A 22,286-nucleotide genomic window follows, 5' to 3' on the forward strand; every position below is an offset into this window, starting at 1 on the left:
GTGGCTGCAGGCAGAGCTGACCCAACAGGGTCTCTAAGAAACACAGCCACTAAAGCAACACTGCTTGGGAGCCCAACCCCAAAAAGAAAGGGGTAACCTCTTCACCTTTCCCAGCCTCCTAGAAGGGTTGCAGTGTGTTGAAGTCCACAGAAGCGGACTCCCAGCAACTCTGAAGCTGGGAGTATTAGCAGTTTCACTGGTGACAGAAAAATGATCGTCAACATTGGAAACTATCTCCCCATTTACCAGCTGGTTATACCATAGGGGCAACTTGAATTGACTGTGAGTCAGCATGAGTTTTTCAAACTCACCAGGCATTCTTGGATCATTCATAGGGACAGCTCTAGGTAAAGCACGGGGTGGGGTCCACTGAATTTGGAGGATAATTGGAACTCCCTCCCTGGGCTACCATGAGGGTAAAGCGCACAGTGCTTTGTCCAGAACGCAGCCTGGGGGTGAGAGCTCAACACGCCTTGCTGTTATTTTTTGAAGGCCAGTCTACTCTCACCATTGTACTTTCTCACCTCCTCATTCACATCCCTTCCCTATCTCCTCCAAGAATTTCTTGGGAATTGAATTTTTTCCACCCTTTTATCAAATAAAACTGGCTCCGAAGTACCTGCTGAGGTGGAAAGCATGTCATAAATTCAAAATAAGGTCTCCATGACCACTAGCTTTCTTCTCTGGGGTTGTTTTCATTCTAATAAGCAACCATGTACTCTTAGTCCACGGATGCTTGCTTATTAAAATGGGGATTTTGGACCAAAGCCACTGGTGGGTTTGTGTGGGACTGGGGGGGGGGGGGGTGCTGGGAAAGGGGAAAGGAGGCAGAGGATTGTTTGGGGCCCTTCGAATCTCTCCAGAGGCCACACAGACAATGAGGCCTCCTCATGACACCAGTCCTGCCTCCCACGTGTGAGAGAGCAAAGCTCTTACTCTGCGTTTCCCCAGTGCTTGTCCAAAGCAAAGGCCAACAGAGGCAGGCTTCTGCAGTTCACATCACCCACATGCAAAGGCCACTGTGAACCATTCAAAAAAGGCTCTTCAAAGAATGAATAAGGGCACAATATTTCCTCCCAGGAATTCATCCGGGGTCTGCAGTTGATTCATCAATTAAAAAAAGAAATAAAAGGAGCCAACTTCCATTGACATACTGTGGTGATGATGACAGCAGCTGAAGAAAGGGCCCTCTTGGATATACCAGTGGTTCTCAGCCAGGGGCAATTTTGCACTTCAAGGGACACTTGGCAATGTCTGAGTGCATTCTGGGTGTCACGACTTGGGGAGAGGGTGCTACTGGCATCCAGTGAGGAGAGGCCAGGGCTGCTGCAGGCATCGAAAGAGAGAATTATCCAGTCCACATGGCAATGGCGCTGCTGTTGAGAAACCCTGGATATACCAAGACTGTGACATGAGGCTGGGTGGGTCCTCAGGTCAGTGTGAGGGCAAGGGGATGTCCAAAAAAGGAAATGAGGTAGAGGCAGCCATGTCTGAAAGCAAAAAACAAAACAAAACAAAAACCAGGGAAACTGCAGAAGCCCAGGGCAAAAAGCACTGGAAGCCAGCGGTACAGCCTCCCGAGCGGGCTCTGAGGAGACCCTCCTTTCGGAGCCCAGTTCACCAGCACTCATTGCCTGGAAAAGTTCAGGGCATCTACTGGAAGTGTTCCCGGAGGCGGGATGTGTGCTTCCTTAGTAAGAGATGAACTTTCATTGATACTCAGTAGCCATGCAAAGATGAGCAAGAAGGAATTTCTAAGGGAGGAAGAAACACAATGAAGAATGTGAAGCTCCTAAGAGGAAGAGCAAGGCAAGCCAAGGCAAAATGTCCTCTCTCCACTAGCCAGATATCTATCTACCTGGCTTCAGATGTGTCACTTTAGTCTGTGAAAAGACTGCACAGGTGGGAACCTTTCCTCTGTGTATATGTTTACGGTGTTTACAAAGCATCTTCTACTGGAAAGTTCCAAAAGCCATGGCTTCCCTGCCAAGCTATTTTCACCACAGATCCAGAACTGTGAGGCACCACTTGTTTTTCTACCATGGAAGGGCTCTCAGTGCTTTAGAAATGAGCCCTTCACAAGCTATTAGTGAAATTAGGCCCAGAAACAGACAATCTTTTTAAAAGTCAGATTAGACAAGATACTGAACCACCTGCTTTTCAAGGATGTGGAGATCTACAACTATCCTCTCACCACAACTGCCTTCTGCAAGGGATAATGAAATGGGACCATTTTGCATCCTTGGGGAAAGACAAGCAATAGCTACCCCTTCCTAACGCAGAAAAGATTCTTCTTCTCGCCTCACCCACAACCGGCAACATGATGGGCACAGCCCTCGGGTACCACCTTGGCCTGAGCAGGGAGCAGGAAGAGGTAGAGAGGCTAAAGAAAGCCCAAAGGGGCACCTAGTGCAGCAAGTGAAGGAATGGCTGTGTGAGTGCAGAGTGGAGCTGGCCTGACACTCCTCGGGCATGAAGTGGAAGGTTCTTACCACAGCCACGTGAAGGGCAGCCTTGAGAGCAGTAGGGACAGCAGCAGGTCTGGCTTATCCACGGCCTCGGAGCTTTAGGCCACCGACAACACACAGCAGCTAAAGCGGCATTTGCGACTTGTGAGGAAACCCCTTGTTGGGTGTGCACTGTCTTCACCTCCAACGGCCGCCCACACCCTTCGCCAAAGGAGGCTTCTGCCATCTGGGATGTGATGCATCACGCAACTGGTGTGCGACAAAGGTGGGGGGAGGAGGTGGCAGGAGGCAGCCCAGACCGGGCTGGGTCTCTGCGGCTCCCTGAGGGATAATGGGAGGTGGGCTCGGAAGTCCCACGGGACAGCTTTGGGCAGCTCACTGACCTATGTGGGCCTTCGTTTTCCCATCTGTCCAATGGGGATGTGAAGACCCACCTGCCAAGGCTGTGGTGGGGATCGAATGAGCTAGCATGAGGCCCCTTCTAGGTGGTCGGGCATGACGTACACACGGGCACAGCGTTTACAGCTACCTGGCAGGTGAAGGGCACATGCCTGGCACCCGAAGGAGGAGTGGATGCCCTGAGTACTCGACTTCCCTTCCTCATCTCTAGACTCAGGAATGAACTCCTTTGCTGCTTGTGACATTTCTACCCAGCTGGTAAAAATCATCAGTGGGTATAATGAACCCAGGAGAAAGCAGGCGTGGTTAAGGTGTCACAGCGCACAGGATGAGGTGGGCAGGGAGGGGGCGGTGGGACTCTGGGTGGAATTTGGGACTGCACGCTTCCTCTCCAGAGCCCCGTGTGGCCAACGGGCGGTGGACGCACAGCCTTCTGCCTTTTGTGCCCAGGGCAGCTGGGCAGGAAACGAGCCTGCTCTGCAGACGGTGGCTCCTTGGCAGCGACTTTTCCTTGGGAGAGGCCACTGAGGATGAACAGTGCATGTTTGCTCTCTGACTGACCTTTTCCTTGGTGTCTCTGCCATGTAAAATATCACCTCACAGTCACCGGTACAGGAATCAGGGTGAATATGAGCAGCTCAGAAAATATCGCCGTTGACAAAGCAAACCAAACAGAACCCAGAAGGGCAGGAAGCGAGCGGAACAAATAAAGAGTAGAGGCTTCTTGCAAACTCATGAGACCCGAAACGTATAAAGGCGGGGAACGTCTCTTACGATGACGAGATGAGATGCAGCAGGGTGAGCTTTGTTTTTTAAGGGAACTGTCAAATGTATCCCAAGGCCAGCTTTGGGGGCTGACCTTAGCAGGGGGCCATGGTCCAGTAGAGAGCATTAGGATTGACCCCACCAGTGTGGGGGGACAGCTCTCGCACTTGCAGGTGTCTGCTGTCTTCAATTAAGTTAAATAACCGACAGCAGAAATAGGCTGAACGTTCTGCTTTGGGACTCCAGGCAATGGCCCGATGGCCACATGCTGGAACCATCCAGTAAGGGTGCCGGGCCATTGGGAGGAGCCAGGGACTGCCCCTTCTAAGAGGATCAGCATGCTCAGGGAATGGTCTTCCGTGCATGGCCACACAAGCAGGAGCACACGGTTAAGAGCTAAAGGGTGAAGTTAGTTTGCTGGTCGAGTCACCCAAGGTTCTGCAAATATGCTCACCGAAGGCCTGGATGCCCACTGAAGCCAGTGCATTTTGGTACAGAAGGTCTGGAGAACAAGAACGGACAAAGGAGAGTATTTGGAGGCAACTCAAGAACTGGGAATGACTGTGTAAGGAATAACGTAAACCCACATGAGCAGACACGGAGAAACCTCCGAGCTTTATGTTGCTTCGTAAAAGGCGCAAGGTGCCAGCCAGGGCAGGCGGTGACCCCTTTGCGCGTTTGCTGGCACACGTGCGACCTGCCGGAAGGTTACAGCAAAGAGCGCCTGGGGGCCAGGGGCCGGGAGGCGGGGGAGCGGGCCTCTCCATGTTGAGCCCTTCTCTACTTCTGTTTATTTCACCAGACGGAGCGAGTATTTTTGAAATAATGTTTTAAGAAGGGGTCGGGACTTGTTTCACCTGCAAACATCATCTGTGGGGAGAGACTGGAGACGGGCTTTGGCTTCTCCGATAAAATTAAACAGCTCTGTCTCACCTGCTGCCTTAGAGCAAAGGGCCAGGGCAAGGCCTGCTCTGGAGGGAGGCCGGCTTCCCTGAAGAGTCTGCTGCTAAATGCAGGCTACATGCCCCCCATTAAATGAGTAGATTCTTGTAGGTGTGCAAGTCACATGCAGGGGAGGGCAAACCCTGCCTCATCACGGTCTCAGGACTGTGGAGGAGAGGCACGCCCTCCATCCTGTCTCTCTTTAGCGCTACGGCCAGCTTGCGAGGGCGCGCGGCTCCTTCTCTAAGAGAAGCCACTGTGTAGACGGTCAACGGGAGGCGCCTCTCCTCCGACAACGCGCTCCTGTCAACCCACAGGCCGAGGCGCACGGGGCCTGCGACCGTCCCGTCACTCCTCCCATGCTCCCTGAGGCTTGTGATAGGGCTACTCCGTCATATTGATCGTTACGTTAAATGTCTCATTTCTTCCAATCTCTAGAGCAGACAAGTGTGGGGGAGAGGAATTATCAAAGAGCGGGAGAGCGGCTCTTCTCTCATTAGCCAAGGAGAGGATGCTGCACGGGACTGGTTGAAAGCGCAAAGCTAAATGCATCATGAGTGACATATTCTGGTCTCCAAAGATGGGGAGATGTTCTTGTGTTGTCGGCAAAGATCCCCTTGAGTCTGAGTCTCGAAGGTCACGATGTTAATTAGCGTCGCCATGACTAGTTCAACCAAAAGGCCCTGAGAACCAAGCTAACTGCTGCCCAAGAGAGCTGGTCAGAAGCAGCCGAGGCCACTGTGTCTGGAGTCCTCAGACCATCCCCGGGGGCCGCCTCCTCGTACCTGTGAGCCGCCGCTCTGCGTGTTCGTTTTTTAGAATACTTAATTCAAAGAACACAGAACCATGAGCCGCCTCTGCTTGTAGGAAATATACATGGAATTATTGAGGCGTAAAGAGGCACTATGTCCGGAACTTACTCTTAAATGGTTCAGGAAAAAAAAATGTGTGTGTGCGTGTGTCTTCACTCATACACACAGACAGAGGTCTAGAAAAAGAATGATAAAGCAAATGTAGTGACATGTTACCCTTTGGGGAATCTGGGTAAAGGGTACCAGAAATTCTTTATTCGATTTTTACAACTCTCCTGTAAGTCTGAAATGAGAAATTGTTTCAAATTGTTTTTTAAATGAAAAGGAACACTGCATTAACTTTGATAGTTAAACCACCGACAAACTCTCTAAACAAGCAAATGACATAATAAAATGAAGGATTTCTAGGTGCACGGGGAAATCGGCTCCCACTCTGTCTTCTCCCTGCCCTGGCGCCTCCCTTGCTCTCCATGTCCTAGTTCTCTTTCACTGCTGCTGCAAGGATGACAATGTCTTGATAAAAGCTCTTCTTTTTCGTCCCCCTTTCCTGTCTCGTTCTGATCAAGTAACTACAGTAATTTCCCAAGAAAGGCTACCTGTGAAACAGCAAGCCTGTTTCCAAGCACCCTGAGTAACTGTCAACTCTGGGACGTGTTTCTTGGTGGTAGCTTTACGCATTCATTTCTCTTTTCTGAAAATCAGTGAAGTGCAGCGAATGCTTTCTGCTTGCCTGCGAGCTAACTATTCTGCTTCTTGGTACCAATTGACAGAATTTAAAAAAGAAAAACCAAGCAACTTTACAGTTCCTATAGTTCTATTAAAGTGTTATTTTTCATGGGTGGGATGAGTGGAAATTTGAAGGTTGTTCTCAGATATTTTCTTCCCGGGAATAATGAATCAGGATAAGAGCCTATAAAGTTCAAGGTACCCCTGGATCAGTGTCCTGGGCTCATGCGTGCGTGTCTCTCTCCAAGGGCGTGCTGCTGGGACTGAAAGTCAGGTCTTTTATTGTTCAGGTGAAGCAGAAAGCCTGAGCTGTACTTGGCTCTGGGTTTTCGGGCTGCTGGGCCAAGCAGGCCAGCTGTGCAATTGTTCACACAGCTGCTCCTTGCTTGCCTGGTGCACTGGACATGGCCTGGGTATTCTCTTTTCTCCCTCAATAATTGGATATTAACCTTTTTTGGAGGTGACATCTTTTTTAAGCTTAAAAAAAAAGAAGCATCTTCTTCCATGGGATGCTCGGAATACTACTGAGCCTCTTTTCGAAGACCTCGTTGTTGAGGACACCAGTGAAACGCTGTGCTGAACACACCTGTATCTGTGGGGCATGTGGACAACTGGACGCCAACCCCAGAGGATCCTCCAAGTTCTCGTTTCTTGAAGAGATCCTTGGAACCTACTTGCTTGGTTCTTTTCTTTTTGTATGAAAAGAAGGAAGAGCTACATGGCTGCATCGTCAAGAGAACATAGAGCTGTCAGTGTTTGTTTTAACAAAACAAACCAGTTGCCGGAAGACTCTAACCCCTGGAGGACAGCCTCGTCCTTTGGAAACCGCTGCCCACAGGGACCACCTGGGGCACACGCCGCCCCCGAGGCCCGGGCTCGCCCTCCCCAGGGCAGGTCTCTCACTCACCTGACGGCACCTGTGCCCGGGTGTGAGAAGGCTCCCCTGGAAGCCCCAGACCCCCATCACAGGACAGGTGGCCCCAGCCCTGCATACCCGCCGCCCATCACCCTCCCCTCTGCACCCCTTTATATGGGATCTCGAACGGAATCCAGGCCACAGCCGCACGGCGGCTCCCGACTCCAACGTCGCCATGAGATGCCAAGACCCACGTGGAGCCTCCTGACGGATCAACTAAGTCGTGGAATGCCTTTTTGGTGGGATTTCACGGATTGCGTGGCATTTAGGCCAAAGGTCGGCTTCAGCAGGCAGGAAGACGATAAAAGGACCGTAGGTGAAGGTAGCACCCGAAACCTCTGTGCCTGACCAGTGGTCAGAGGCCTCTACTCTCCTTAGGGAAGTCAGTGGTTCTGGAATAATCTTTCATTAGAGGTCCAGATAAATAAACTACAATGAAGAGGATGGACCTCTGATCCTCCAAGCACAAACGTGATCTCTAGAAGCATCCAGCAAACCACGGTGGGTCCTTGAAGTCTCACTGATGGCATTTTACAAAGACGGAAGGCTGGAGTCTGTGGGGGCCAGAAGCAGTGCTGCTGTGAGACAGCTGACTGTCCTTGAGCTGATGAATCTCAGGGAAACTGATACCCCAGCCCTTGCTAAAAAAGCACTGGGCAAGTGTCACCATGCAGGAAAGGTTGTCAGCCAGCCCCACGCAGCTGCTCGGAGCAGGGACTCCTCTCAGAACTGGGTTCACTGGACGAGTTAAAAAGAAGTCTCTGGCAGCAATACGCTTGCCTGGTGGCTCAGCAGAGGGGGCAGGCTTGCCTCGCCGCATCTCTCTCTGAACACAACCACCTGCCAGAGAACACGCAGCTCTGTATTTTATCAGCAAAGTCCTTTGATTGTTCACTTAGCTCTGGCACAGGGAACTGCACTTCCCACCAGCGGTAGATGGGAAGCCACCTCACAGAACAGCTTTCCCTCGCGGCTAGCCCTCCGCGGCCTCGTGGGGTGAGCCCGCGTACTCCGCAGCCTCAGTGGCGTTCTGACCTGGGTGGCTTTTTTCTGTAGTAAGCGTCCTCTTCCGCTGCTTGGCCTGCTCTGGGCGCGTGGCCTTGCGTGGCCTTTGAGCCCCGGCGTGGTGCCTCCTGGAGGGACGAGCCCCGGGTGGAGGCGGAGTGAGCCGTTCACAGGGTGCCTCCTGCTCTGAGACGCAGGGCTGCGCTGCTGCTGGCACCCAGCGTGGCGCGGCGTCCGTGGGAGCCGAGCGCCCGAACACCCCTGTGCTGCTCTCCCGGGGACCAGAACTGTCCCCACGTATCGCTTTGCCCTGGACTTTCTCTGCTTTGGGACAAAAGTCTGCCGCTTGCCTCTAATTGCCACCACCGCCTTTGTCTCTCGTCCAGTCTACTGTCCATTTGGCCATTTTTTCTCTCTTCTTCCTCCTTTGGGCTGAGGGTTGCCAGCAGCAGTCGGGCTTTTGCTGGGAAATCTCGCTCTGCTCTCCCTTCCCTCTGGCCGGCACTCCCACTGCGCGGCCTTTCGCACGGGAGCTGTGGGGCGGGGGCCTCGGCTCTCTTTCTGCTGGTAAGTTCTGGGGCTGTTCCCTCATAACTGAAGGCGGTTTATTATTTTTTTAATTTTAAATTTTAAACCAGCATTCCATTTTAAAAAATGAAACGAAACTCTCTAAAACCAGCAGCACTCCAAAAATAAATGAATGAACCCTGGTCAGAGCTCAACTGCATCTAAGACTTTAATTGCCCACAGGGGACAACTTACATTCCTGCCTGCCAGAACGTGAAATAAAATTCCCTTATTTTCCCTATATCTGAGTTTAACACCATGGTATCCACAAAGAGTGGGATGACTGTGCAAATGAACAGTTTCTTCTGAAAACGAGGTGGGAATCAATAGGAGAAGACGTGCTTGGTGGCTGACTCTGCGGCATTTCATCTCTTCTGAAAGTGGTTGACGAATCCCTGCATTTTGTTCAACCTTTCAAGCAGGGCCGGCGTGCGTCTCTATGTCGACGCTGTCAGGAAGCTAAACCGTGCTTAAGATGCAACGGCATACCTTTCATATTTTAATGTAAAAAGGCTAAATAAATATAAAAGGCAAAAGAGAAAAAGGAAATCCCCAGCAGAATTTGCTTCACAGACCGTTCGCAGCATCCTTTGTCCCACTGCCCCCGCCCCCTTAGCCCAGGTCCCCGGTTTTGTAACTTACAGGGCAGGGATCACACGAGAGTCCCCTGAAATCGGCACCCTGCACTGGCTAACGAGAAGGCGGGGCTGGCAGATAAGAGAAGGGCTTTGTTTGAAATAATGAATCAGGGAGAAGTCGACTGCCCTAAATTTGATTTTTTTTTTTCACCCTGTGCTAAAAATATCTTGGAAAAATAAAATCAAGTGGGCTCTCACCACCAGCAGTTTTATTCTTGGCACAGAGGACACATAAGCATGTTTGAGGCGGAAGTTGCTGCTCTAAGAATAAAGCTGTGTGCCACTGTGTCCAAGAGCTCCGCTGCCCCGGGGCGTCCCTCTCGCCTGCTCGGGCTGGTGACTTTGTCAGAGGAGACAGATTTGGGTCGGACCAACACAGCGGATAATGCCGAGGCTGACTGTGGAATAAAGGTGCTCTCTCTGCAATCTTGGGAGCAGAAGTGCTGCTGGCGGCTGCCCAGCGCTGGCAGAGCTGGAAGGAACTGCCTGCCCCGCAGGAAGGGGATGCCGGGAAGAGCAGCCCCCCCTGGGTGCACGGCAAAGTGGCGGGTGGTGTGAGTGAGGCTGACAATCTCCAGAGTCTCCGCTTATCTTTGAAGATAGAAACACTGAGAAGGGCAAACACTGGCTGCAACCCACATCAGAAAACCAGCCGCCAACAGTCATCGAGTCAGGACGGTGCGGTGGGCAAGGCCGCAGACTGCCCCCAGGCCACCACTGTTCGAGTCCTGGTTCTACCACCCACCAGCTGTGTGTCCTGGGGCAAGTTACTCAGCCTCTCTGTGCCTCAGTCTCCTCAACTAAACCAGGGACAACAGTACCTGTCTCAGGGTTGTTGTGAGGATTAAATGAATTAATATCTGTAAAGCAATGAGGCGGAGTCTGGCCCTTAGTGTTTGTTAGATACATGAAAGTGGGAATCACATGGAAAGAGTCTAAATGGCGGTTGATGCAAGCTGGTGTGCTCCCGACAAGGCGAGTGGCTGGCGTGGGAGCTGAACTGCCTGGAAGGGTGCTAGGATTTAGCTATGCTTCAGGGCCACCGTCGGTGAAGGCAGGTGCAGGGAAGCTGGAGAGAGACAGGAAGGCTAAGTCCTTCCAAGGACTTGGGGTGAACCTGCACAGCTCTGCGGGAGGTGAGTGTGCACAGCGCCCACCCTCAAAGCAGACCTGCGCTCACTCCGCCGGGAGCACACGGCCCCCTTCCCACTGGGCCTGGCCTTACTCTCCAAAGTCTGCAGGAATCCTGCTGCTAAGACCCCAGGACTGAGGGCCAGGCTTTACCCCGCTGATGTGGGGGGTCTCCGCCCCTCTCTCCAGGAAAAGGGGTCCGGGGTCATTCTCAGGGCTCGGGGAAATGGGGCTGCTTTCCGGACTCACCACTTTGGGCTTGAACGGCGGCTGGATCTCCCTGTTCTCCAGTTTTTCCCAGTCGATTCTCCGGAAGAAGGCGTGTTCTCTCACGTCCCTCTCTCCCTCGGGCCCGCAGCCCAGCCGCTTGGCTGGGTGTTTGGTCATCAGCTGGAAAGTAAAGGGAGAAAAGGAGAACGCTGCAGGATTCTGCCCCTCAGAAGGCAACGCCACCCTTTGCCCGGCCTCCGCCCCCGCCTGCGTGCGGGCTCCTGGATGGCATGTCAGGATGCTGGCCAGAGGCCCGGGGCTGGTGGGTGCACCAGCCCACAAGCACGGCACTGGTGAGCACACACCTTCCTGCAGGAGTGTGCCGGGTACGAGAGCAAGGGAAGCAATCTGGACCCATGGCCAAACATAAGACAAATTTAAACAGGCAGCTTCTATCTACTATCTGAGAGCTGCTGTTCTAGCTGTATTTCTGGCAAAAAAGACACACAAGCAGCAAAAAGACTGGGCTTTGTAGGTATCACAGTTGAGGAAGATGCCAAGCATCACATGCTGATTTATTGCATGGAACAAAATATTATCATGGACTAGAAAAATTAAAACTGTAACGAGAAGGCAACTAGTTAATTTCTAGTGCCTTCTACAGGATTGAGCAAACATTGACTATAAGTCACCCGAGGGCAGGAACCAAGTCTCCCTGACCTCAGTTATCCCTTCAAGGAGTCTTGCCCTTGGAAGCCACAGGCCAGATGCTTCCCAAAGGAATGAACCCAACAGGAAATGTCAGGAATATGTTGCACTTCATCTTACTAAGTCTGAAAATCACTTTGTGACCTAAGACTTTCCATTAAGAACTAACCAAGTCATGACCCAACAGATCCACTCCTCAGTGTTTACTGGATAGAAATGCATTCATATATTCACCAAAACTCATGAACGGGATGATCTGAGTGGTTCTAAGTCTCACAGCCCCAAACCAAAGTGGAAACCACCCAAACACCCACTGACAGTAGAATGGATAAATAACTTGTGGTATATTCATACAATGGAATACTGTACATCAATATGAAAGAAGAAACTACAACCACCACAGCAGAATGGATAAATCTCACTGTTGCAATGTTGAGAGAAAGAAGCCAGGCCCAAGGAGCACCTACTGTAAGATTCCATTTGTGCAAAGTTCAAAAACAGCAAAGACTAACCCATGAGGTTAGAAGTTAGGATACTGGTTATCTTGCAGGGGGTGGGTGGGTACTGGGTAGTGACCATAAGAGAGGACTTAAAGGATTTTAGAAATGTCCTGTTTCTTGACCTGGATGTGGTTCCATGGGTATTTTCATTTTGTGAAAATTCATTGTTCTGTACATTTATGATTTGTGCCCATTTCTGTATGTATCTCAAGGAAAGTAAAGCAAGACTTGAATAGACATTTCTCTAAAGAAGATATACACATGGCCAACAAGCACATGAAAAGATGCTCAACATCATTAGTCATTAGGGAAATGCAAATCAAAACCACAATGAGATAACATTTTACTCCATTAGAATGCCTATAATAAAAAGAAACAAGTGGAAAATAAGATGTATTGGGGAGAATTTATAGAAATAGGAACTTTCATACATTGCAGGTGGGAATGTTGGTATAGCTGTTGTAGAGAAGAGTTTGGTAGTTCTTCAGAAAATTAAAGAATTACTATATGACCTAGCAATTCCACTTCTAGGTGTATACCCAAGAGAACTGAAAAAAGGGACTCAGGCAGATACTTCTATGCCAGTGTTCACAGCAACACTATTCATAAGCCAAAAGGTGGAAACAACACAAATATCCATCAATAGACAAACAGAGAAACAAAATGTGGGATATCCACACAATGGAATATTATTCTGTCATCAAAAAGAATGAAGTTCTGATGCATGCTACCACATGGATGAATCCTGAAAACATTATGCTAAGTGAAAAAAACCTGACATACACTCCAAGGACACAGATTGCAGGATATTCCATTTATATGCGATATCTAGATGAGGTAAATCCATAGGCACAGACTGTAGATCTCTAGTTGCCGGGGCCCGGGGTGAGGGGGCGATGGGGAGTGATGCTAATAGGTTCCAGTTTCCTTCTGAGATGATGAAAATGTTTTGGAACTAGATAGAGGTGATGGCTGCCCAACATTGTAAATGTACTAAATATCACTAATTACACACTTCAAAATGGTTAATTTCATGTTATGAGAATTTTTACTTTACAGAAGAAAAGTAACACAAAGAAAGAACTAACCAAGTCACGCCAAGTGAGGCAAGGCATTTTCCAAAGGTCTGCAATGACTCACAATTTTATGAGGTGGGCATGATTTTTGCCACCTTACAAACGAGGAAACTGAAGTGCAGAAGGATTAGGTGACTGGGCCAGAGTCCCAGAGATCCCATGGGGGCCCGAATCTACTCCTGGGCCTCCGTTCTTCCCTCTACCCTGCGTGTTACCACCCTCTCGCCCTCGATGGCCAACAGCAGCACCTGTGGGCATGTGGCATGTCTACCATCTCCACACAGGGGTGGAGAATGTATGTCCACTCTGTTGACCCTCTGGGTCCACGGTCATAAAAGGACTCCAAATCTACTTACTCCTTTGCAGATGGAAACGGCCTCCTTCGACAAGGACTTTGGATAGGAGACGTTATGCTCCATTATAGACTGGAAGAGCTCATCTTCATCTTCACCATCAAATGGAGGCTGTTCCGGAAAAGAGCAAGGGGGGAAGATACTTAGGCAGAATAACTCATTAGCATGGTGCCTGAAGATCCAATTCGGCATCAAGGTTTCTCAGCACACCGCAGGTGGCAGAGCCAGCTCAGTTAACGGGCAGGTTGATTTATCTTTAATTAGGTTGGCAGTTGTGTGTTTTTCATTTTTCCTCTGTCCCTTTAATTATCTTGCCCTGGGCAACCCAAGGCACTTTTCAGGCAAAATGTTTTTGAGTAATGTTTTTAATGATTTGCAAATAAATTATAATTAATCCATTAATCTTGTAATTATGGGCTGAAAGTCTCCTTAAGATCAAGTGAGGTGACAGGTGGCTTTGTGTTCTGAAGGTGGGGGGTGGGGTGGAGAACGCTGATGCCTTTGGATTCTAAACGCGGAGGAAAGTGGCACACGCCAAGGGGACTTCCCTGGCCCGGGAACTCCCAGGGGCCACTCGGCGGTGGGGCTGACATTTCCAGAGAGAAGACAGGGCCTGTCACACGGTGGTGCTGAGAGGGGCTCTGCTTCCACTGGCCTCTTCCCTGGTCCTCTTCTACTGGTGTGGGGGTTTGGAGCTGTATGTACCCCAGAAAATCATGTTCTTACACTTACTCCCTTCCCGGGGGTGTGCGCTCTTGTAAATAGGACCTTTTCCTGGCGTTGCTTTGGTGCCGGTGCACCCGAGTCAGCGTGGGCCTTCGTCCTAGTACTGAAGGCCTCATAGGAAAGGCCGTGGGAGAAACAGAGACAGCAGGCAGAAGCTGAAAGGCAGTGGATCCCGGAAGGGCAGGAGAAGCCAGGAGAGGCCGCCACGTGGCAGGAAAGCCAAGGACCAGGGAGTGCCGGCAGCCGCCCCCAGAACGTCAAAGCCCTCCAGGAGAGAGCATCACCCCGCTTTCGGACTTCTCCCAGCCTCGAAACCAGGAACCCAGAAATTGCCCATTGGGTGGCATTTGCTTTGACAGCCAGGAAAACTAAAACGACTAGGTTTACAATTTCCTGACCACAGAGGGAAGCGTGGGGCACTGCTGGAAGGCCATACATGTTAAGCCAGGGGGGTCTGGGCTACTTCTTCCTAGCTGGGAATCCACAGGTAAGCGCCTCACCTCTTGAAAAGTTTTCCGCTCTGTAGAAAGGGGTTTCTGGAGAGCATGCTGAGGCCTGAGATCAGCCCTGTTAAAGTTATGAAGGCAGAGGCAGTGCCACAGGAAGGGCTGCTGGAAGCCTCCGGGGGGCAGGCTGAGCTCGGGAGGCCCCACCCAGGGTGTCCCAGCAGCACTTCTTGAATCTTGAGGGACCTGGTAGATTACCTGTACTGTGGCAGGATGGCACACAGAGTGAGAAGGTTTATGGGAAATGTCCTAATGTTTGCCATTGACTAAGCTAAGGCAGGACTTAGGATGAAGAAGGCAAACCAGGGGTCGGCCCTTGTGGCTCATTCTGTTTTCTTTCTCATGGAAAAGAGAAGCCACGGTCACAGTGACCATGTTCAGCAGTGACACTGTCTGGCTTAAATTGAAAATCTGTCATGGATCACAGAGGACTGAGCAACAGCCGAGAGGTACCCTTTATCAGTCTTTTCCCCTAAGTCAGCTGGGCCACCACCCACTCTGAATTCTCTCCGTGTACATCCTCTGCTTCTGGACAACCAACTGAAACCTCGCAATGTGACCACTTCCATAGTTTGTGGGGACCAGTACAAAACGAAAACGTGGATCCCTTGTCCAAAATTATTAAGAATTTCACAGAGCAGGAAACCAAGCATGGGCTCTTCAGAAAGCAGGACTTTGTGTGACTACATGTGTGGTGTGCTTTGTTGAGTCGTGATAAAGGCACCAGGGAGATTCAACCAACCTCTCTCCTGGTGATGCTCAAGTTCTAGCAGCAGAAATGCCACAGAGACAGGGCGTCACAGAGAATCCAAGCCAAAAGCCCAAGAGAAACTTTCTCCAAAGAGAAGCTCAGGCGAACCTTCCTTGGGCCTCTCTCTCATGCAAGGCAAGGAGAAGCACCTTCTCATGTGAAGAAGGGGCCAATGCAGCTGAGGCAGCCTTTCCCCTCCGATAATGTGCAACTGTTTGTGGAACATTCTGTGACGGGCCCTGGCCTATCGCACCTGCTTTGCTGTCTCAAGTCATCAGAACCAGCTTTGCCCAGCTGAGTGGTCCCCAGTGCTAATTTCTGAAATGGAAACCGCTGTGTCAGGGGCTGGATCCTGCTTCCCGTGGGTCAAAAGAGGCTTTGAGCACCAAGTCTCCAGCGCATCCCCACTGAAGGCAGGATGCCTGGGTCCTGAAACACCCCAAAGGATATTCCTTAGAACATGAATCCTACAGGATAATCCTGGGTCAAAGTTTGCACCTTGCTCAGGAAGTCTGCATTAACATTTACCTTTTTTTTTTTTTGAGGGACCTGGGGCTGGGGATTGAACCTGGGACTTCACATGTGGGAAGCTGGTGCTCAACCACCGAGCCACATCAGCTTCCCTGAAGTGGTTTTATGTTTGTTTTGCTTGTTGTTCATTTTTGTTTTTTTCAGGAAGCACTGGGAACTGAACCCAGGATCTCCCATGTGGGAGGTGGGAACTCAACTGCTTGAGCCACACCTGCTTCCAACATTACATTTCAAAGGTCCTGAGAAGTCCTGCAGCAAAGACACCTGTTTAACCCAACTTATCATGACACATTGGGGTTGGAAGGCTCCTCAGAGGCCCTTTAGGCAGTCTGTACCAATAAGATGCCCGAGCTGTAAGAAACGCCCAAGACCAAATGCCTTGGTGGCAGAGCCTTTAGACTTTGCCCTGCGTTCCATCCCTGGTTCAGCCCCAAGGATTAGGGACAAGGGCTCGTCCTGTCACCACATCAGGTAAGGGACATGCCCTGGACCCACCAAGCTTTGTCACTGCCCACCGTGAATCTTTTGCCTGACAAGGGAGGCGAAGGGTGAGCATTTGGGGGCAGCAGCAATGGCCATGGCACTAGGGACAGAAACATTCATTTCCGGGCTCATCCTAGGGGCCAGGTGCGGTGCGGAGTGTGCTTAGGCTTCGCGTGGTCCTCAAAACAACTTTCTGGTGAAGGGACACTAAGTCCCATGTTGCAGCTGAGATCGTGGAGGCCTGTTGGCTGCTCTGGCCGGGGTGGCAGAGCCAGCGTGGAAGGGACAGGAGCCCAGCCCAGGCATTCTGACTTGGGGGTCGTGAGCAGTGGTGCTTGCCCCTCCCTGCCCTGGTGCTAGACAGTGACAGAGACCCCCAGGGCTGCCACCTGGAGGGCTGAGTGCGAGAGACTGTGAGCGGCTAGTCCACCCCGCACAGAAGGGAGATGGTAACAGGGGTGGGAGGGTGGCGAGGTAAACTGACCCATCACTCTGCTGCACCACACACAAGGCCAAGGCCTGATAACAAAAGAGGGGCAGTGTCTGGGGCCGGAGACGTTCCGAGTCATTGTGTGAGTGACTCATCTTGAGACCAGGGATTTGGCACGATTCCCCAGCCCTGACCAGGTTGGCCTCCCTCACACCTGCAGGTCTCTGCTCCTGGAACCACCTGCCTGGCTGAAGAAAGCACCACAAGAGATGGGAGAGGTAAGTTTTCATCTCAGTTTTGGGATGCCATCAAATCGAACGCCCTAGTTTTCTCTTCTCTGCGTCTTCTGCTGCCAAGATGTAGACTCCACATTTTAATTGAGCCTCACATTTCGGGAAGGACAGGCCGGGTCCTGCTGTGGCAACAAACAATCTAGAACATCTCCCAAGCTCAGAACAACACATTTTATTTCTTACAATTGCTCCATGTGGGTCAGCAGAGGACTCAGCTTAGTGTAGTCACTCAGGGATTGTGCCAGTGCAGAGGGTCTAGCTGCCATCTTGGTTGACAGTCTAGCTGCCATCTTGGTTGAGCTGCGCCAGAGATGGAACACCTGCTCTGGAGTGTCTTGCCTCAGCCCTTAAGTGCTCTTCCCTGGAACATCTCCACTCCAATCTCATTGGCCAGAACTAGTCCCCTGCCCCATGCCACCATGAGCAAGCCGGAAGTCCCATCCTGCCATGTGCCAGGAGGGAGGACAACCAGAAATCCTTGGTGAACAGCAGTAACGTTGAGCATGTTCAGAAAAGTTCCCCGAACCCTATTTTAAATTAAAATATTACTGGGGAGATGAAAAGCAGCACCCTGTTTCCTTTACGTAAATACAAAAATTTGTCTAATTATTATGTGGACGCTTAGGCTTTTCTTATTATTTTCAAATTATGGTGCATAATTTGGAGTCCTTTGCTTTCCACTGACTGCCACCAGCACATTTTCTCGGGAGCCCCGCTGTCTCCACATTCCATGCTGAATGTCACTGAGGGGCTGCATCATACCAGACTGATTCATTGGTCCGTGGGCACATTTTCAATAGCTTCCAGCGTTGTACTCTAATAACTAATGCTACCATAAACATCCCTCTGCATATCAGGTTTTCTTCTCTGAGTCACTTCCGAAGAATAATTTTCCAGGTGTGGGATTATGTAGTCAAAGTTGCTGCACATTTTTATGGCTCTTGTTAAATATCTTCAGGTCACTCCTGAAGCATTGGTACCAGTAATTGCTTGGTGAAAAGTTACAATTATATTCATTTTCCTTCCCAGTAATGCTAGCTACCAAACCTGGAGACAACTGGGAGAGTGTGACATGTGGCAGAGGTATTTAGTACATGACCATTTTGGGTCACTTCTCTCCCCTTTCCCCCATTCCCATGATCAATGTTAAATTTCTACAAATCTGAACTCAATATGCCAAGCTAATACCTCAAATTTTTCTGAACTCTCCCCCCTTAACCATAAGTAACTTGTGAGTGTTAAAAAGACATACGAGGGGTGATGGCCCACACTTCACAGGATGGTTCCCTAATCACTGAGGTTAGTGAGTGGCCCCCGGGACCCGTGGACCCCGCAAGGGTTATCTGCAGATCACCGATGGCCCGGGTCCAAAGACAATTAAGGTGGAGTTCTGGGATCAAAGTGTCCATGACAGATTCATTAGGAATGAAGACAATGCTTAAATAACCTTGGCAGAAAAGGACACGTGGACAGGCCAGTCCCTTTAGGACGAACATCCGCAAACACTCGGCGCTGCGGTATGCTCATTAGAGTGCTGGGTAAACACTATTTATGCCCCGAAAGAATCATATTTGTCAAGCAATCTAGGAACGGAATAAAGACTCAGGCTGTTTACACTTAACGGTCCCCTTGGCTGCTGACAATAAATAAAGCAAATGAGAAGGAAATTGCAATTGACTACTTTTTTTTTTTGGTTCCTCTTTAGCCCTCTGTGATTAAAGAGGACAAATTTAGGCCACAGCCCCACCAGTCACTTTGTAATTAATCTTACTTCCCAGCAACAGCATCCCGTCTCTTTGCTGGGCTCTGACCCCAGAGAACACTCCAGAGCCTTCACTATCCCCCGGGGCGGAGCCGCCATTTGCACTGAGGAGTCAGAGGGGAAGCCAGCCCAGTTTCTGAATGAAAAGACTGCGTTTTGCTACAGGTGCTGAGAAGGTTTAAAGAGGCAAGGCTGCTCCCAGGCCACACCACGGCGCCAGGACGTGGGCTTCTTGGAGGGTTGTGCTGGAAGAGTGTGGCTCTTGGGGGGAGGGGAGGAAGACCCGGCGGGAGCCGCGAGGGCCAGGCTCACCGACCGAGAGGCACACCCGCCTGCAGGGAACGGGGACCCACCGGGCTCTGAGATACCGAAAACTCTGGGGGGCCACTGCTGTCATCAACGTGCGGGGAATGCAAACACTGAGCAGTCTACACCCCAGGTTGCATTTTCCAATTTGGGGTTTTTATGGACAGAGGATAATTTCTGCGCACAATGAATACAATCCCCCTCAAGGGGGCATTTTCCTCTTCTTTGCCTGGGAGTCAGACAGGGGCGCCACACTACACGGTGAGGTCCCGCTCTTGTTGACCAAACGGGGCTGAAGTATTCATGTTGTTCGGCAACAAACAGACATAAAAATGCAGTGAAACGTTACCTGCCCGGCGAGCATTTCATACAATAGGACGCCATAGGCCCACCAGTCCACGGATTTCGCATAGGGCTGATAGGCGATGATCTGGGTGAAAACAAACACATGGGTTACAACGCGTGGTAAATCAAATAGCCCCCTTAAAACAGGTAAGCCAAGCACATACGCATCAATGCCCTTGGATCACGCAAAAGAGGTGATGGTAAGTTTTGTCCTCGACCTCCACACCAAGAACTTGGCCCTTCCAATCAGACGCGCTGAGAACTCTCACCTGCCCAAAACCGGTTCTGAAATTATTCTTCAGAATCAACCTGGAGACACTCAAGCACAGTGTGAAGGTGGAAGTGAGTATCCTCACTGGTGAAAAATATTTAGACATTAGGTGAATTTGATTTTTAGGAAAAAACCAGAGGCCATTCATAGCTAGAGTGTGCTAAATAAGATGCTGAAACTGCACAACAGAGTTTGGCTAAAAGTAAAAAGGATGATGATGATGATAAGAGTAATAATGAGGAGGAAGAATGACTCAAGGAAAAATTCTAGTTTCTTGTGTGGCACATAGAGGCACAATGCTATCTGTTGAATGAAGTTTCAAACATGTTTTGAAAGAGATGTAAAAAATATAATAAAATGACATATTTGGACTTTGTATCATAATTCAAACCAATCAACTGTAAAAAAAGATATTTTTAGATATGTAGGCAAATTAAAACATGGTCTGGATTTTAGGTGATATTCAGGGGTTTATTGTTAATTTTGTTAGGTAGGGTAATGGTACAGTGACTCTTGAAAAGTGACTGTTTCTGTTACTTGAAGCACTTATGGGTGCAATGACAACCTTTTAGATTTGTTTTAAATACTTCAGCAAAAAAGGTGGGGTGGGGGTACAAGAAAAATAGAAGATGGGTACGTGGGGTGCTCATTCTACTCTTCTTTCTACCTTTGGAATAATTCTGTAACCTCTCTGTATGGAAGGGAATAATATCAATTTGAATGTGTAAGCATGGCATGGCTGATTAAAACGCCAGCTTCGTTACCTCACAGGGGGCTAAGTCACTGGTGCGTGAAATTCCCAGGCCCAGGAACGTGCCCCAGGATTCGGGATGGCTGACGTACTAACGGGTACTCAGCACAACCATTCTGCCATTGTACAGATGAATTTGGCTTTGAAAGGGTCTAGCCAATTTTTTCTTGGTTGTATAATTAAATGTCTTGGGAGCATAAAAAGACTGTAGTCTGCCTATCCCCATTCCCTAAATGTATTACTGTATCTCCACAAAGAATGAGGAATACAAGCTCCTACTGTTTGCCTAAGTGAGGGTGACAATAAGGGAGTAAGTGCTTGGACTTGGCAGCTTTGTAGCTCAAAACACATCTGCAACATCACAAGAAAATAACTGTCAAGTCCTTACTTTATTTTTATATATATTTTAGGAGGTACTGGGGATTGTAGCCAGACCTCGTACATGCGAAGCGGGTGCTCAACCACTGAGCTACACCCACTCCATTCCTCAATTTCTTTTTGAAAATGACATTTGTTCTTTTCTGCATTGATTTTTCTGCAAACTTGGAAAACACACACACACATGCAGAGAACCTCACCAAAGTAAGTCTCTAATCTACTACCCAGAAATGATACGTTAGTTTTTTGATATCTTAATATTTTTATATTTTTTGATAGAACAGCAAATTGCCCACCAAAACGACTGCACTGACTGACATCCCTACATGATGCATGATGCCAATTTCATCCAATTTCCATCCCCGAGTAAAACCAGCCTTTTAAATAATAATCTTGTTACGCTTTACAAATCATGCACACTCACTAAAATTACAAGGGGAAGAAAGCTAAACAAATAAGATAAAATTGCCTATAGTCTCATCACCAAGAAACAGTAACAATGTTATTTTGAGGTAATACCTCTCCAACACTTTTCTAGGCATTGTATGTGTACATGTCCATTTAAAAATAAGAGATCACACCAGCCTGCCAGTCTATAATCTGATTTCTTTGAAGCATATCTGCAAAGTAATTCCTTATTTCCTCAGGATAAATTCCTATATGTAGAATCACTGGGTCAAAACAAATGTGTTTTTATTCCAAAATGGGGCCTTTTTAATTTTAATTTTTAAAGAAGCCTTAGATGACATAAATGTTACATTGAAAAATATAGGGGATTCCCATATGCCCCACTCCCTCTGCCTCCCATACTTTCCCACATTAACAACATCCTTCATTAGCGTAGTACATTTGTTTCATTTGAAAACATATTGAGGGAAGTGGATTTGGCTCAACGGAGAGAGCATCCGCCTACCATATGGGAGGTCCAGGGTTCAAACCTAGGGCCTCCTGACTAACGTGGTAAGGTGAGCTGGCCCGCGGGCAGTGCTGATGCACCCAAGGAGTGCAGTGCCATGCAGGGGAGTCCCCTGTGTAGGGGAGTCCCACACTCAAGGAGTGTGCCCCATATGGAGAGCCGCCCTATGCCAAAAAAGTGCAGCCTGCCCAGGAGTGGCACCGCACACACGGAGAGCTGACACAGCAAGATGACACAACAAAAAGAGACACAGATTCCCAGTGCCACTGACAAGAATACAAGCAGACACTGAAGAACACACAGTGAATGGACACAGAGAACAGACAACTGGGGGTGGGGGGGGGGAGGGGAGAGAAATAAATTAAAAAAAAAAAAAAGAAAACATACTGAAGCATTGCTACTAACAGTGGAGTATAGTTTACATTATAGTTTACACTCTATCCCGCACAATTTCGTAGGTTATGACAAAATAAACAATGGCCTGTATCCATCATTGCAATGTCATGCAGGACAATTCCGATGTCCTGAAAATGGCCCCATGTAACACCTATTCTTTGCTCTCTCTCCCCTTAGAACCTCTGGTAGCAACTGCCCTTATATCCATGATACAAGTTCTTCCAT

At 49.4% G+C, this 22,286-nt stretch overlaps 1 protein-coding gene across 3 annotated transcripts in view; it reads right to left on the minus strand.

Moving 5' to 3' along the window:
* Positions 1-22,286, minus strand: part of PRKCA (protein kinase C alpha) — a 426,048-nt gene that overhangs the window by 7,085 nt on the left and 396,677 nt on the right. For 2 of the 3 annotated variants that reach the window (XM_004459463.4, XM_071210756.1), the window contains 3 exons: positions 19,354-19,434; positions 13,220-13,327; positions 10,619-10,759 (listed from right to left, as the gene is read on the minus strand). In XM_004459463.4, coding sequence (XP_004459520.1) covers positions 10,619-10,759; positions 13,220-13,327; positions 19,354-19,434 — 330 coding nt within the window. Of the gene's footprint in view, positions 1-4,086; positions 4,135-10,618; positions 10,760-13,219; positions 13,328-19,353; positions 19,435-22,286 lie in introns of all 3 variants that reach the window. The other variant, XM_012525515.4, reaches the window with a different exon arrangement.

Source organism: Dasypus novemcinctus, chromosome 21, assembly GCF_030445035.2.
Source record: "Dasypus novemcinctus isolate mDasNov1 chromosome 21, mDasNov1.1.hap2, whole genome shotgun sequence".
Classification (NCBI taxonomy): domain Eukaryota; kingdom Metazoa; phylum Chordata; class Mammalia; order Cingulata; family Dasypodidae; genus Dasypus; species Dasypus novemcinctus.